Genomic DNA, 17,608 nt, shown 5'->3' on the forward strand with positions numbered 1-17,608 from the left:
CTGTGAATTTTTCATTTTTACTTGGCTTTTTACTCTATCACTTTTTTTTATTCTGTCTCTTTAAAGACTTTACTTTTTTTAACATTTACTTTATTTTCTATATTCTTATTCTTCTCTCTCCCAAGCCTATGTACATTCATCCAACAGTGTGACTCATTTAGTGGTCTGAATCTGTCCTATTGTGAATCTGCAATTTTTTACTATCCAGGAGCACTTTTGATTTGTACCTTTAAATCACTAGGCGCTTAAGAATCTAAGCTGTGACATTCCTAGGTTAATGTTTTGCTTTTTGAGCGCATATCTTTGACCTGGAATAACCCTGTAGACCAGGCTGTCTTTGAACGCTCAGAGATCCGCCTGTCTCTGCCTCCCAGGCATTGGGATTAAAGGTGTTTGCTACTACACCTTGAACTCACAGAGATCTGTTTGTCTCTGCCTTCTAGGCACTGGGATTAAAGGCGTGTGCCACCACACCTTGAAGTCACAGAGGTTTACTTTAAGAATTTTAACTTCTAGTCTGCATATATTTTTGATACACAGTAAACCATTCAGAAATTTTCTCTGTCTTTGAATCTCTCTTTACTGTATATCTCTCTTTTTCTGACCACAAGAGCCTTTAATTTACCAAGCAATATCAGTAGGACTAAAGCCGTGGCTTTAACGGCTGGATCCTTAACTTTCCAGCCTCATGGCTGAGGTACTGGCTGTAGCCATGTTTATAGCCACAATTGGCGTTTCAAGATCCCTGCCAGCCAGTGAGCTACGACAGACAACACTCAAGTCCTCTCTCAGTAGCCGGCCCTCCTGCCTCAAACAGTCAGAGTTTGCCCTGGCAGGATGGCCCAGAAAGCCGGCATTTTTAAATGGCACAGCTTTTTCCTGCTATGGCTGAAAACCGAAAAGCATGCATTCAGCTTTTCGTCAACACCATTTAAGTGTTTCGTGGCAGGACCTCTTAATGAGCTGCAGGGTTTTGCAGCTAAAGCTGAGTCAGGAAGCCACTTGGGGCTACCAGGTAGGAGCGGCACTCAGCACTTTAATTCTGAGACTGAGCGTGCAGCACAGAAATTCTTTTCATCCAAGTTACATCCAAATCTGACACGCAGAGCACTACGCAGTCTGAAAACACGTCTCTGTATGGCAGCAGGAATCCGCTATGCTCTTCCGCCTGCCTAAGCCTGATTCTGCCTTCTGCCCAGGAGCAGGCGGGGAGCTCTGAGTCATCGTCAAGGTCTCAGAGCACTCTCCTTCCGATCCCAAGTGGGAACATAAACATAAAGCCAGAGTTTGCATTGGCGGCACAGCCCCAAAAAGCTGTGCTTTAAAATGACACAGCGATTTTTCTGCTGCTGTTGCCGAATCAGGAAATCTCTCTACAGCACGCCACCAACAAACAGCAAAAATCTGTGTTAAACTCTCTCTCCCTTATTTTTAAGCCTTCTCAGGTTTTTTTAAGTGGGTTTAGTCCATCACGTGGGCGCCATTTGTAGTAATATGGGGCGGCGGCGGGGCTATGTCCCCAAAACCCCAGCCGCCTGCCCGGCTAGCTTATCTCCCGAAATAATTACACAGACACTGTATTCTTTTAAACACTGCTTTGGCCCATTCCTATCTAGCCTCTTCTAGGCTAATTCTCACATATTAATTTAGCCCATTTCTAATCATCTATGTAGCGCCCTAGGTGCACTTACCGGGAAGATTCTAGTCTAAGTCCATCCTGGGTCGGAGCTTCATAGCGTGCGTCTTCCCTGGAGCAGGTAGCATGGCGTCTCTCCTGCGTCTGCTCCGGAGAGTAGAGCTGTGGAGTCTGACCTCACTTCCTCTTCCTCCCGGCATTCTGTTCTGTTTACTCCTCCCACCTATCTCCTAACCAATGAGAGCCAAGCAGCTTCTTTTATTTTAACCAATGACCTTCCTCCATCAGGTCAAGGTGCTCCTTACTATATCTAGGCTGAGCAAAGAAGGTATTCATCCAAAGAGAATAGGATCTCCAAAAGCCAGTACATGCAGTATCGATAAATTCTGGTGCCACTGCCAGTGCCCCCCCCCAGTCTTCCCCAGATAAACAATTTTTTAAAAGAAAGAAATTCGCCTTCTTTTTTTAGTTTATATTTAACCCAATATATTTTCTTTCCTTCCATACTACTGTAAATGAGATTCCGTACATGATCTCTTTCTAAGGTGGCTTTGCTATTGGCATATAGAAGGGCAGTTGACATTTGTAAGCTGATTCTTTGCCTGTCATGCTGCTGAAATTCTTGACTCTGCTACATGTCTTCTGGTACAATGCAGCCATGTGTTAAGTATAATACCATGGCATTTGAAAATGGGGATGATTGGAATTCATCTGTTCATATGTGTATGATTATAATTTCATTCCCTTTCTCTATTGCTCACTGTAAGAAATCCAACATGACATTGTAAAGGAATAGGGAGAGTGGGCACTCTGTCTTCTTCAAAATTTTAGTCAGTTTCCTTGCCAGTTTTCTACATGTAGAATGGTTTTTGACATATATTTCTCAGAGATAGCATTTAATATTTTAAAGTATATATCCTCCATTTCAACTATCCCAGGGAATTTTATCTTGAAAGTATGATATATTTTATCACTGGCTTTTTCTTCATCTAATGAATTAATCATGTGCTTTCTTGCCTTAATTATGTTGTATGATTATTATATTTATAGAATTATGTGTTTTAAACCAAGCCTGTATCCCTGGAATAAATTCTTCCTAATCATTGTGAACAATCCCCTTGATATGGGTGTATATTCATTTTCTAGTATTTTATTAAGGTTTTTTAACACTATGGTTCCAGTTATGTTTTTCTATATGTGCATGAATGTTTATATGCATACATGAATGCATACCTCTGTGCATGAATGTTCTTTTAATGGGGATTAAATTTACACTGGCTATATATATCATATTTGGAGGTGATTCTTTTCATTCTATGGGTTTTTTTTGTATCATTGCTAATAAAAACTCACATCCACATGGGCTAGGGGAATGGTTCAGTTGGGAAAAGTTCTTCCCTCCCAAGTATGACTGGAGTTTAATTATTTATTTTATTTTATTTTAAAAATAATCTTATTTTATATTCCAATCACAGTTTCTTCTCCCTCCCATCCTTCCATTTGCCCCATCTTCTCCCCACCCCTATCCACTTTTCAGAGAGGGAGTGCCATACATGGGGAGTCAACAAAGATTTTCACATTATTTGAGGCAGGATCAAGGCTCTCTTCCCTATATCTGGTTGAGCAAGCTAACCATTCATAGAAAATGGGCTTCAAGGAGCCAGTTTATGCATGAGGATAAATACTGGTTCCACTTCTAGTGGCTTCACAAATTGCCCAAGCCACACAGCTGTCACCCACATTCACGGGGCCTAGTTTGTTCTTATGTAGGTTCCTCAGCTATAAGTATAGAGTCAGTGAGCTCCTACAGCTATATCTGTGGCCCATCATAGACTTGGCCCATTTGCTCGGAATATCACTCCTCCATCGCTATGTCTGGACTTCAGGAGTTCATGCTAGTGGTTAGCTGTGGATCTATGCATCTGTTTCCATCAGGTGCTGTTGAAGGCTCTATGATGAAAATTAAGATAGTCATCAATCTGTTTAGAGGGGAAGGCCAATTCAGGTACTGTTGACAGAGGTTTCTGTCCTGCCTGGTCCCATAGCCTTTCAGTCCCCCCAAAAAGCACACAAAGATGTACATTAACATTCGCTGGTTTCCTATTAGCTCAGGCTTCTTACTAACTCTTATAACTTATATTGGCCTATAATTAATGTGTGCGTTAGCCACGTGGCTTGAAGCCTGTTATCAGGAAGCATTCTCATCTTGCTTCCTCTGCATCTGGGTGCCAGCTGCAGACTGAGTCTTCCTCTTCCCAGAATTCTCCTGTTCTCATTTCCCCACCTCTACTTCCTACTTGGCTGCCCCTCCTATGCTCCCTGCCTGGCTATTGGCCAATCAGCATTTTATGATAACAATATAACTGATAAATCTTTGCAGAGTAGAAGACCATTGTGTCACAGCAAGGTACCCTCTCCACTATTGCTTAGATTCTTAGCTGGAGTCATCTGTGTATTCCTGAAAAAAAAAAGTCAAGATAGTTGGGTTGTAATTCTTCTTTGAAGGACTTTTGGTAAGACTGATGTCATCTTTAGGATACTCGTCATTGATTTTGACAGCAGCTGAATCAGTTTTCACATCCCCCAACCAGGACCAAGTGCAGCCCTTTCCATGCATCATTTCTTTTATTGCTGACAGCAGTAAGACAAAATATCTAAATAGTTTTAATTTAGTTTTAGTTTAATTTTATTTCCCTAATGCCTAAGAATATTGAACACTTTTAAGTGTCTCTCAGACCTTTGTGTTTCACTTTCTGAGAGCACGCTTTTTTTGATCTATAATCCAGGTTTGGAAAGAAGTCATTTGTTTTCTTGATGTTTTTTTTTTTTTTTTTTTTTTTTTTTTTTTTTTTTTTTTTTTTTTTTTTTTTTTGCTGAGAACACAGAGAAATAAGAATTCCTGGAATTCTTAACTTGCAAAACTGACAGCTTTGAGAGGTTTCTGGCTATTCTAAGAATATATCTGCAGAAATAATAATACACTCTACAAATTGATGAAGGAAGATAATCTTGGTCAACATGAGAGTACTACAAACTAAGATCAATATTTAAATCATCTCTAAAGTCTTGGTTAAGAAATTAACATTCAGAATGTTCATAGAAATTACACTGGTTGATGAAATCAACAATGGTAGTTGGATATGTTTATGGAACCAAGCATGATTTATCTTCTATAGCTCAGGATGAAAGTTCAAATAATCACCTCTCAGATTGCGCAAACTAGCTATGTTATGACGATGTGAATGATGAGCTTAAGAATTTCCATGCCATTTGAAAGCTTGGCAACATAGAAAGCAACTTCTGATAGTAAAAGAAGTAGCCATGTTCCTTTTGCCTCAAAAATGAGACCACTCATAAGTTGTAAGTAATTGAAGACCAAGAGTCCAGCACTAAACATGAATCCATATTAGAAATACTAAATGGACTCATATGGGCTATAAATTTCTCTATCAATCTCCTCTCTTTAAATACACATCCAGGCACACACACACACACACACATTCACACATACTTTTAAATAAATATGAATGTTCATGAAGAACTTGGAAAAATTGGAAGAAGGGATGGGGCACTAGTATAGTAGTAATTATTTTGAGATTTGTGTGAAGTGATGTAAATGTACATTGGATATACAGAACTTTTATCAAACATTAGTCCAGTATTTGTTCTGATGTCACTTTGTTTTAAAGAAACACAAGAAAGGTTAAATAACAGATTTTAGTCAACAAGAAACTATTTCATTCTTTCTAATTCATATCTGTTGCCTATGAATATTGAATGTACTTTGACTTGGTTATATCTTTAGATGAGAGACCAGATGTAGCGACACTGTCTAATATCTTTTCTTTTTCCTTGTTTAAAGCTTTCAAAGAAGCCAGGCGGTGGTGGTGCACGCCTTTAATCCCAGCACTCGGGAGGCAGAGGCAGGCGTATCTCTGTGTATTCGAGGCCAGCCTGGTCTACAAGAGCTAGATCCAGGACAGGAACCAAAAGCTACAGAGAAACCCTGCCTCGAAAAAAAAAAATCCATTGCCTTTTCTATAGTTTTCTATTTTGAGAGCTAACTACATTCTAATGAATCATTGTATCACAAACATAAAATTGTAATAAATATATGAATATTTATAGGGATTGTTATAATTTTCATGAACTTATTCTTCAAGTGAGAATGACTCCTCATATTTACATTATTTGAGAATATCTTGATTCATTTGCTTACTTACTGAAGTCATTAAACAAGAGATAATCTCCTCATATGAACTATTGAAAATATATTTTACCCTTTGTTTTAAATAATGTGTAACATGGAGGCAGATCCAAAGAGTTTGTTGCGTGAAATCTTTTAAAGTTTTATGACCATTCATCTGCAAATAACAAATTTTCAGCTGAAGGTAAATAAGAGCACAACACACAATTTACCACAGCAGAGTTCTTGCCCATGGCTCTCCAGGAATTGTAAAGTTTCCAATTATTACAGTAAGTTCTAGTAATACAGATATCATTTCTTACAGCCGAGTGGTGATTTTAATTATCTTAGTGAAGGTTTAAGTGGTTTTTAAATGAAATCCTTTTCACAAGGTCCTCATTGCTTCTTGAAACATTTTATTGAATCATTCAAAATGTAACAGCTCATAGATCATAAGAAGAGAAAGGAAAGATAAGTCAGGACTTTGGATGGTGGTATCTTGAATTCACAGTCAAGGGGAAATTTATTCAGAAAGAAATGGGGATTTGTATGTGATGCTAATTCCATGGTAAAGAGGACATGATGCATAATTCTCATCCTGTTGTCATCTCTGCATACATGAAATCAAATATTAAAACATTGTTAGCCAGACAGGAAAGTTTTCATCCTTGGGAATGTATGAATACAAAATTAAATATAACAATAAAGAGTATAGAGAAGGGATTGCACATGAACAGTTTCTTCCCTAGAACTCACCAATATCTTGTGCTTTGAATTCTATAGGAGCTCTGTTGACAGGAAATAATGACACTCTTTAATCTTATACAACAATTTATATTGACAGGTTTAAATGAATTTATTGAAAAGATCAACCTGCTTATACGATATCTGTGACAAATCATATGCCACAATCATGAGTAAAGTAGGATTTCTCAAAAGTCAAGACACACTTTTAATGACGGAATATTCTTCTATACCGAAAATATTAGCAATTATGAATACATGTCCTTCAAACTGCTTTATAAATAAGCATATGCTATCCTTCATTTTTGTCACAGTAAGATTCTCAGTTTTAAAAGACAAATAATAACCTGTCTTTATTTTGCATTCATTTTCCCTTGGTCCCATACTTGTCTCCAATTTTTTTAAAAAATAATAAGCACAAATCCACTCAAATATCAAGGTGATTAGACATGGCGTCTGTTTCTACTCACCTACAGAAGATCATTATTTAGGACAAGTATCTGTAAAAGAAGTGGAATGGAGTAAGGATTAACAGAACTGATCTCATAAGAATACGAGAACAGCTCCCCAGGGGATGTTGCTGGAAAGAACAACTCAAAGATAACATATAGCTAGATATAAGATGATTCAGAGATCTTACTGAGTAGATAAGTAGGTAGATAGATACATAGAATAATAGATACATCAATACATAAACAGATACATAGAGAGACAGACTCAGTATGTAGATACACATACATGTATTTATGAATATCCATTGTTATACGTATACATATGTATGTATGTATTTATAGATGCTATGGACAAAAATATTAATTAAGGTTACCTGTAGCAAGAACATCTCGAATGTTTTCTGGTGGAATGCTACGTTCCTTAGCATATGCCTCAAGTTTTTCATGTTGTTCAGGAGTCAAAGGTTGACCTTTTCCTACATTGCATGAATTCCAATGGCAGAGACATGATCAGTAGAATTCTGGAGAATTTACATTGCGTCTTTAGTACCCCACCACTACATAGAAAAAAAACACCAACTGCTCTAAATTCAACTACTCTGGGTGAGTCAATATAGGCAATAATAATTTTTGAGAGTTCCATGGACACATTTAAAAATGTTTAAATGATGGTATGAGATCACTTTTCAGCGTTTCATGATGCATCAAAAAATTAAAAATAAAAACTTCTCTAGAGAATTTACTCATCTCAATCCTACCCATTTTCTAAAACATAACACTAGAGAGTCATGGATGCTTATGAATGGAAGCTTCACTTTTCTCCCAAATCTATACTCTAGAGTTCATGTTTTAATTTAGTACACACTTGAACAAATGAACTCAAAATAGTCTGAATTGTGGGAAAATACTCCATTTTACTCTATTCTTTCCAGTGAGGAAACACAAACATCAACTCTTCCAATACCCCCCACCCCGCCATCGTCCCTAGTCTTCAATGACCAGGCTACTTGAATTACAGTATAATGTAAAAATTGGCTCACAAAACAAATGGACTGTTATTTAGTTTCTAAGAGTTGGTGGGTGAAACTGACTTAATCCTCATTTACAGGGTCGTACTTTTGTTACTATTTCAGGAAACCCACTACCATTCTTACCAACAACAAAAATCAAGTTTGTTGTCCGGCCGGCTCTATCCACATTCGCACTGGTAAAGACTATGTTGTCTTCTGTTGTACTCACAGGTTTAAATACATTATCCCCTTCAACTGCAATAACAGACACATTTCAAAACTCAGTGTCATCCATTTCTCTACTTTGTTGGATGTTACCTGTTGACTAAACATTAATATTGACCCCGACTCTGCAATAATCTCTGATTCACTATCATATGACACACGTGTATAAAGGTATTCTTGTAGTCATTCATTTTACATATCCTATCATAATGTGGTAACCAATCATTCTTACTCTTTAAACCTGGTAGTGAATCCTAGGTACAGACACTTTCCCTTTTCTCTGAATTCCTGTGTCAAGACCTGTGGGATCACTCTGTTGGGTAATTCTTCCCATTTCAATCAGATACAAAAGGCCACTTGTCAGTTTCCTGAAAGTGTAAAACTTTGGTGTCTTACCATAATAATACCTGGTGGGCAAAGGGATACATATGCAAAAAAGACTGTACTCATTAGAAATATGCACAAAAGTTTTCATCTTACAACTTATAAGATGAAAAACTCTCTGGGGTGTGTGTGTGTGTTTGTGTGTGTGTGTGTGTGTGTGTTTTATGTGTGTGTGTGTGTCTATGATATTTTCACTTACAGATACTAATTGAATTATAAAATGGTTCACAGGAAATAAATGGATTTTAGGATCTGGTCATTTTCTGTTACAGGACTGCTTTTTAATATCCATGTGAGGTTAGAAAAGCATTATTTTTGCCAGAAGAATGTGTCTTCTCTTCATTTAAAATCAAGCCAAAAGTTATGCTGTGTACAATTCAGTTGAATAGTGTTGACATTATTTTAGCATTTTTTTTCAAATTTGGGGTAGTAAGTTTGAAATTATTAAACAGATTTTACCCTAACTGCTTTTCAAAAGTCAATTTTATCATCCAGTGATCTAAATGTTATGATGTTTATAAAATGTAAGAAAGGGAAACTTTCTTATATCATCGTTAATTAAAATTATCTATAAATCTAGGATGATAGATAATCCCTGTAATATAAGTACTTGATAGACTGAATCATGAAGTTTGCAAAGATGTTTGAGGCCACCGAGACCTAATAGTGAGCGGCAGGCCTGTCCAATAACAAACCCAAATACTGTATGAAAGAAAAGACACTGAATATTTTTTAGAAGTAAATTTTCATGCAGGAAACTATTTGGAGATTTTTTGTTAGCATTACGCATGTCGTTAGTTAATAGTGTTCTTCTCCATGTAAACTTCAGATGACCTACAATGTACTCTGACTTCATATCATATCTCTGTGGGTTGGAAGGACTGATAACATTCCCAGTAACCGAAATTGTTCTAGGTCCATGTATCTATCCTTGGCTGAAGTGTCAGCATGTATGCCCTCACCCACAATGCTTTTGTTCATAGAGGAAGTGCCAAGATCCCATACTTACACTGGGTTCTGTAGTTGCCATCTTCTTGCCTATAACCAGTGATTTGGGTCTGAGAACATTGGTTATTCGCACTGAAAATCAAACAGAGGAACCATGGTTTATTGTATTTATCCTTTGAATTCATATTAAATATCTTTAAGATTTACAGAACTTGAGATACTTTCATATCTATGAACAGTATTCGGAGCTAGAAGAGATGAAACTCTGTTTACCTCACTTTTCATAATTTTTGTTTAGAAAATATTATCCAGTTTGTAATCATACATATGAATTACTTTATTTGTAGCAATTTTCCCAAGTGTTATGAAGACTATTTTATTCCTTATCCAAATTTCACTATTCACTGAGTATGATTTTCAATATGTTAATTCTCTTTGACTAGTCCAACAATAATATGTACACAGGATTTTATGAATGTGTTTTAAATGCTTTTCTGTCTAACCTAAAACCACAGTTGTGGCTAGAACAAAATAATGGTTATAAACATTTTAAGTTTTTACAGTGTTAAGCACTTTTTCATTGAACATTGTCATCTAAATGTCAGAAAAAAAAAATTTGAAACTAGAGCATCACAGACATGTTTCCAGCAGTTCAGACCCAAAATAATCACACAGAAACTATATTATTTAAATCACCACTTGGCCAATCACTTAAGTATATTGCTAACGACTTTATCATCTATAATTAACCAAGTTCCATTATTTTATATTTTCCATGAGGCTCGTGGCCTACTGGCAAAGTTCCGGCTGGCAACTCACGTCTATTCCCTCTGGCGGCTACAGGATATCTCTTTGACACCGACTTCTTTCTCCCAGCATTCAGTTTAGTTTTCCCTGCCTAGCTATATTCTGCCCTATCACAGGCCAAGGTAGATTCTTTATCCATTAACTAATAAAAACAACACATATAGAGAAGTACTTCCCATACCAGACATGGATTTGCAAATTAGATTTTTCTGACCTGTTTGTGGAATAATATTTTTATGACGCCTATGCCTGAATAATATAACATGCATGACATTGACCCAAATGCTCACACCTACCTTTTGGCTAACTAGAACTGAGATCCTTAGAATCTCCTGATTTTAATATTAGAGCATAAAATTCAGCCACAGGCCTCCAGCCAGAAGAATTTCTCAGGAAAAACTCATAGAATTGGAGACAGATTTTTACTTTCCTGTGGTCTCCAGAGCTAACCCATCAAGAAATAACAAAATCACATTTCTGAAGATAAGATTTTCAGTTTCATGACCAGAAACAGAACATTCCCCTATAAGCTTAACAATTTAAAAATCTGTGGAACGTAAGCAGTCTGCTCAGGTTACACTGTTGACAATTTGCTTACTTGACATAAAATGTGACTTCCATTTTACTACATGCCTCAGTGCAAGTAATTTCACGAACGTAGATTCTCAGTGGTCCTCCTGCCTCTATCTTGTCCACATTGTCAGCAGCGATGGCAGTGGTAACCCACTTTCCTTCAAGCTGAATAAACAACAAAGGCCATTGGAATTTGAGTTGGTACTTTCATCTCTGATTCAAATCTTTGGAAATACATAAGCTAATGAGAAATATAAATCAACAATAGTTTGTTTGTTAGTTCAAAATTATGCTTCTAGGGAAGAAGAATAACTCGGGACACTATGATAACTAAATTTACATAACATTTTGAACTTGAGACATTTTGGAACTACTCATATTTGGTCTCCTATGCTCTGCAAATTCAACCCATTGCTTTTTTTTTATTTTCTTCATTTGATTTTTAAGAAATCTGGCTGAAAAAGTGTAACTGAGTGAAAGTCAGAAAGGTTATATCATGAATATGTATTTGCATGGACAAACTGAATGACACCCGCACCCACAGAACTAAACTATTGAAGAACATCAAACCTGTGCACAGATGAAATGAATTTACCTCAGCCTGAGCATGAGCCAGACCAAATGCCAAAGCCAGCAGCAGAAAATTTACCATGGTGGTGCCTGCCTTTGCTCTTCCACAGGAGATCAAAGAAAGGTATTGGTTGTGAAGGAACTGAACTGAAAAGCTTTTTATACAGTTAGTTAGAGGGAGTCTCCTGGAATCAACCAATGGTTCTGCACCACAACAGCCTGCATCTGTCCAGTATGTTCACTTCACCCTGCTGAAAGACATATGATCTCATATCCCTAAACTAATAAGATTAGGCTAAAGGTCAGGTTCTGTTGGAATGATTAATTGAACATTCCTCTCCGAAAGAAAGATCTGTCCCTGTGAGAGAATTTAAGTAATCATTTTGCCTCCAGAACTATACTTGGGGGTAAAGGTCACATTCCACGTGCATATGTCTTATATGATTCATTTAAAACCATGGCACGTACTTCAAAATACATTCTGAATCTTAGCATAACACTGTGCAGTTAAATAAATTTTAAAGTGTGGCCTGGGCTATATGAGCCAAAGCAATCACACTGGTAGAAGATAAGATGGAAAAACTTGACGAGGATTTCCTATAAGGGTATTGATATATCCTGTGCTACCTTTAACTCTTCTAATATATTGACTACTTTATTCTTCCAGTACACTGAATTTAATGGATATTGTATAGATCTTCAAGAGTTATCACCAAAGCTTAACTGTGTAAATAATAGAAAAAAATGCTGCTAGACATCCACTGGCAATAAATACAGATATCACTAACAAAAGAAAACAAATCAAATGAAACAATCTATAAAAATAATGGTGTTAAAAAAACTGTACAATGTGCAAATGGACTCTGCATTTAGGAAATAAGATTATATTTACTAAAGCAAAGACCCTCCCTGCCCAGTTGGCTTCCTTACACATCAAAACTAAGGTCTGTGTTGTGCTTAGCCATAGGATCCTATCATTCATTTCTAGGAACAACCAAACATATCAAGATTTGTCCTCTGTTGCTTCCCTCTCTGATACGTGGCATAACCTACGGTTAGCAATTTGATATTTTCAGTTGAGAACAAATGATTACTAACTACATCATTAAAAAGAATTAGTCAGCACTTCATGACAATTTCTTTAACTACTATCCTATTATTATGTCTATTTCTTTTAATGTTGAGATTATAGCATAATTACAAGATTCCCCACTTTCCTTTCTTTCTTCTTTCTAAACCCTCCAATATGTATCCCCTTCATCTCTTTCAATTTTGTAGACTCTTATATCACTAAATGATTTTACATGCATATGAATTCCAAGGTAGGAAGTGAGTCCTAAAATGAGGATGCTAAGAGAGACATACATGGATCTAATCTATATGGGAAGCAGTAAAAGATAAGATATCCCGAGTAAATTGGGAGCTTGGGAGTACGGGGACCATTGGAGAGGGGTGAAATGGAGGGCAAAGGCATGCAGGGAAGCAGAGAAAATCAATAAGATAGTAATCAATAATAATAAAATAATAAGTGAAATAATAAAATCTATAATAAAAAATAATAATAAAAATCAATAAAAAGAATCTTCTAGATATCCATTGACAACTCTCTCCTTTACATTTACCATTATACAATGTATTTTTAAATTCCCAAATTAATATATACATTTTGTCCCAATGTATTTTAAAAAGATACAAATTATTTTTGAAAACCATACTTAGGTTTAGAGCACAAAGTTGAATGAACCATGAGAGTTTGAAAAGAGAATATTCTTTATTTTCAGTTGAGTGACAAATAACCTCAGAGGCCCCAACATCAACAGTTCCCTGCGGCTTTGGCATCATATTCAATCCTAGGCAATTTGCCTCATCTTTCAGGTGGAGGTCAAATCAGGACAGTTTTTAAATACTTCCTACTTCCTTCTTCCTTTCCTCTCTAACATTAATGTGTCAAGAAACTGCCTGTGTCTTTGCTTGAGTATAAACATATGTACAAACTTAGTTAAGGATTTCATATTCTGAAAAGCTTTATGGAACACTAAGCAAATTCATTCACTCCAATTCCCTTTCTTCTATCTGTACTCACATAACAGTCATATTCGTCAAATTTTCACCATTTTGAATATGACAGCAACTAATTTTTAAAGTAGACCCAAATAATGTCAGAGAAAGGAGGAACTATGAAATGCTTCTGAAGGAAGAAAAGTAAGGAGATTTGGTATGGTTATAATATAGTATCTTAAAATTAAATAATCAAAAGATTTTACAATTAAATTAGTATCTCTTATAAATATAATCCTCCATCTGTTTTAAGCACATTTTTTCCAAAATTTTTTCATTTCTTTCATATGATGCTGATTTTTATTCTATATCATTATTATGGGTGATGAACCTTAAGGGTTTATTTTGATCTTGTATTCAGTATTCTACACAGAGTAGTAACTATGAATTCCATGGTCACAGAATTAAAACACCCAGGATATTTACACATAAGTTCCTTATCTAAAGACACATTGCGTTCCCAGAGCCTTCTCTCAGTATGATGACAGACCTGATACTAAGGCTTTGCAAGAAGGAGAAAACTCAGGCAATATTTTCCATGGCAAATACAACTTTACACAGATGAAGCTATTTGTCCTTTATTTTGCATGGTTGATTCTTAGGTTCATACATCCCACAAAGAAAAACAATACACTTCCTTATAATTTCTTCTGCTTCTTCTTGTCTCTGTATTTTTTTCTTTTTAAAAAATAAATGTGGCAGACACTAGCTTCTTAAGTCATAGCTTTGAGGAAAGGGTACTGTTGGGGGTTACTCAATTGAAACTATGTATATATGGAAATATCTTAAACAATCTTCAAGGCATGTAATGAAAATAAAAGTAAATAATCCTCAACAGAGAGAAAATAACATAGTTATTACTGAGAAGATTTAAATGAATCATAGTCAAGTAACATGTTGTCTTGATGCAATATATGAATGAAGTTCAGTCATCTGTGATATTAGAAACTTTCAACACAAATGTCAAATTTTTAACTGTGTTTTTTAGCTATCAGGTGCTGTTTTATTGCATTTTATTGCTTTCAGTTGTCATCAATTTACATCATTTTCCCTCTTTCTTTCCTTCCGCAAGTCCCTCCCACCTACCTACCCTCCATGAAACATCTTGTATGCATACACCCACAAAACTTACAGCCTTTTATTTTGATTCTTGTTGATGCACACACACACACACACACACACACACACACACACACACTCATACACACACATATATCTATATATATCTATATATCTACATCTATATCTATATATATATATTTCTTTGAAGCTTGCCCAAACAAGTTTGATGTAATTTCACTCCCCCTCCCCATGCCTTATTGTATTAAAAGATCTTCCTCACCCAACTTGGAAACTTGACACTATGATTATGTTTTCATTTTTAGAGAACCTTTATCTTGTCATTTACCTCTCAATCCTCAAACCCCACTTTATACATAGTCCATTTACACCTTCTGATAGCTCTCTTTTTTTACTCAATTTTATATACTTATCTCTTGATTTAGAGCCAGCAACTGCAGATGAAAAAGAAAATATTATGTTTGGGTTTTTTGTGGTTCTTTTTTTTTCTTTTTGGATCTGGGTTGCCTCACTCAGTATAATATTTCCTTTTTTTTCATTTATGTTTAAAGGTCATGATTCCATGTTTATTTGCAGCTAAATCTTGTTTCCTAGTGCATTGGAAACACATTTTCATTATCCATTTCTCAGTTTGTTCCATTTCCTTGATATTGTGAATAGAGCAGCTAAACATTACTGAGAAAATATTAGTGGGATATTAAGTCAAATTCTTTGAGCATGTGACAAAGAGTCGTATCATTGTTCCATGTGCTAGATTTACTGTCATCTTCTCAAGGAATTGTCCATAGTGGTTTGCAGTTTTACAGTTTTGCAATCCCACCAAGTGTGAATAAGTGTTCCTTTTTCTCTACATTCTCTTAAAGGTTTCTTTATTGTTATCTTTTTTATCTTTGTTCTTCTGACTGGTTTAAGATTTAATATCAACAATGTGCAAATTTTCATTTCCCAAATGACTAGTACAAAGGGACATTTTATAAGATGTTTTGAGTTATGTTCTCTCTTTCTGTGAAAAGTTATTAGAATTCAAATCACACACCAAACCCACAATAATAGTATGATATTTCAACACTCCTGTCTCACCAAAGGACCAGTCAACCAGACAGAAACGTAATAGAGAAATAATAAATAAATAAATAATAAAAAATAAATAAGAGGACTAACAGAAGTAATGAATCAAATGGACTTAACAGACATCTATAAAACCTTCCACCCAAACAACAAAGAATATAGCTTCTTCTCAGCATCTCATGTAACCTTTTCTAAGATTGATCCATACTATGTAAGAAGGCAATCACCCACAGATACAAAAAAAAATTGTAGTAACCACCTGTGTTATCGGATCACCATGGCGTAAAGTTAGAATTTAACAAAAATACCACCCCCAGAAAGCCTACAAACTCGTGGAAACTGAACAGTCAACTACTGAACCATCCCTGGGTCACAAAGACAAACAGAAGGAAATTAAAGTCTTCCTTGAATTCAATGAAAATGAAGACACAACATACCCAAACCTATAGGACACTATGAAAGCAGTGCTAAGAGGAAAATTCATAGCACTATGTGCCAACATAAAGAAGATGGAGAAAGCTCACATTAGAAACTAAGCAGCACACCTAAGAGCTCCAGAAAAAAAAAGAAGCAGACTCACCCAGGAGGAGTAGAAGACTAGACATAATCAAATTGAGGGCTGAAATCAACAAAATAGAAACACAGAAAACAATCCAAAGAATCAATGAAAAAAGAGCTCTTTCTTTGAGAAAATCAACAGGATTGGCACACACTTATACAAAGTAATTAAAAGGTGAAGAGAAAACACTCAAATTAACAAGATCAGAAATAAAAAGGGGGCATAACATCAGACACTGAGGAAATTCAGAGAATCTTTACTACAAAATTTTGTAGTCTTACTACAAAAGCCTATATGCCTCAAAATTGGAAAATGTAAAAGAAATGGATATAAACACCATATACCAAAATTAAATCAAGACCATTGAACAATTTAAATAGATCAGGTCATGAGGAAATAAGAGCTGTCCATCATCAAAAACCTCCCAATCAAAAAAGCTCAGGGCCAGATGGTTTTAGTGTAGAACTCTACCAGAACTTTGAAGAAGAATTAATAAGTATACTCCTTATTGTGATCCACATAAGAAAAACAGAAGAGTCTTTGCCAAACTCTTTTTAAGAAGTTACAATTACCCTGATACCAACACCACACAAAGACTCAACCAAGAAAGAGAAACAAAGACAGATCTCACTCATAAACATCGATGGAAAAATTCTCAACAAAATACTGGCAAACCGAATCAAAGAACACACCAAAGAAATCACCCATTATGATGAAGTAGGCTTCATCCCAGAGATGCAGGGTTGGTTCAACATATGAAAATCTATCAATGTAAACCATCATATAAACAAACTGAAAGAAAAAAAACATGATCATTTCGTTAGATGCTGAAAAAGCATGTGACAAAATTCAATATCCATTTATGATAAAGGTCTTAGAGATATTAGGGATACATGGATGAAATCTAAATATAATAAAAAATATACAGCAAGCAGCGGGCAGCTAACATCAAATTAAATGGAAAGAAACTTAAAGCAATTCCAGTAAAATCAGAAACAGGAAAAAGTTGTCCACTTTTTCCATATCTCTACAACATAGTGCTTGAAATTCTAGCAATAGCAATAAGACAACATAAGGACATCAAGTGGATTCAAACTGGAAAGGAAGAATTCAAACTTTCATTATTTGCAGATATAATAGTGCTCATAAGTGACCACAAAAACTCTAAAAGAGAATTTCTACAGCTGGTAAATACCTTTAGTGATGTGCCAGGATACAAGATCAAGTCAAAAAAATCAGTAGCCCTCCTATACACAAAGGATAAAGAAGCTAAGAGGGAAATCAGAGAAACTTCAACTTTCAAAATAG

General features: G+C 35.7%; 2 protein-coding genes across 2 annotated transcripts in view; both read right to left on the bottom strand.

The window, feature by feature from the left end:
* Window positions 1-7,032: 7,032 nt before the first annotated feature.
* LOC142840488 (odorant-binding protein-like) overlaps window positions 7,033-17,608 on the bottom strand; it is a 129,054-nt gene continuing 118,478 nt past the window's right edge. The window contains exon 6 of the mRNA XM_075956982.1: window positions 7,033-7,066. Coding sequence (XP_075813097.1) covers window positions 7,050-7,066 — 17 coding nt within the window. The 3' untranslated portion in view covers window positions 7,033-7,049. The remainder of the gene's footprint in view (window positions 7,067-17,608) is intronic.
* LOC142841617 (odorant-binding protein-like) lies at window positions 7,379-11,617 on the bottom strand. The gene is made up of 5 exons (XM_075958531.1): window positions 11,561-11,617; window positions 10,991-11,130; window positions 9,647-9,717; window positions 8,173-8,283; window positions 7,379-7,494 (listed from the first exon to the last, which is right to left on the bottom strand). Exons 1-5 carry the CDS (start codon window positions 11,615-11,617, stop codon window positions 7,379-7,381), a joined length of 495 nt encoding a protein of 164 aa, XP_075814646.1.

This window comes from Microtus pennsylvanicus, chromosome X (genome assembly GCF_037038515.1).
Source record: "Microtus pennsylvanicus isolate mMicPen1 chromosome X, mMicPen1.hap1, whole genome shotgun sequence".
Classification (NCBI taxonomy): domain Eukaryota; kingdom Metazoa; phylum Chordata; class Mammalia; order Rodentia; family Cricetidae; genus Microtus; species Microtus pennsylvanicus.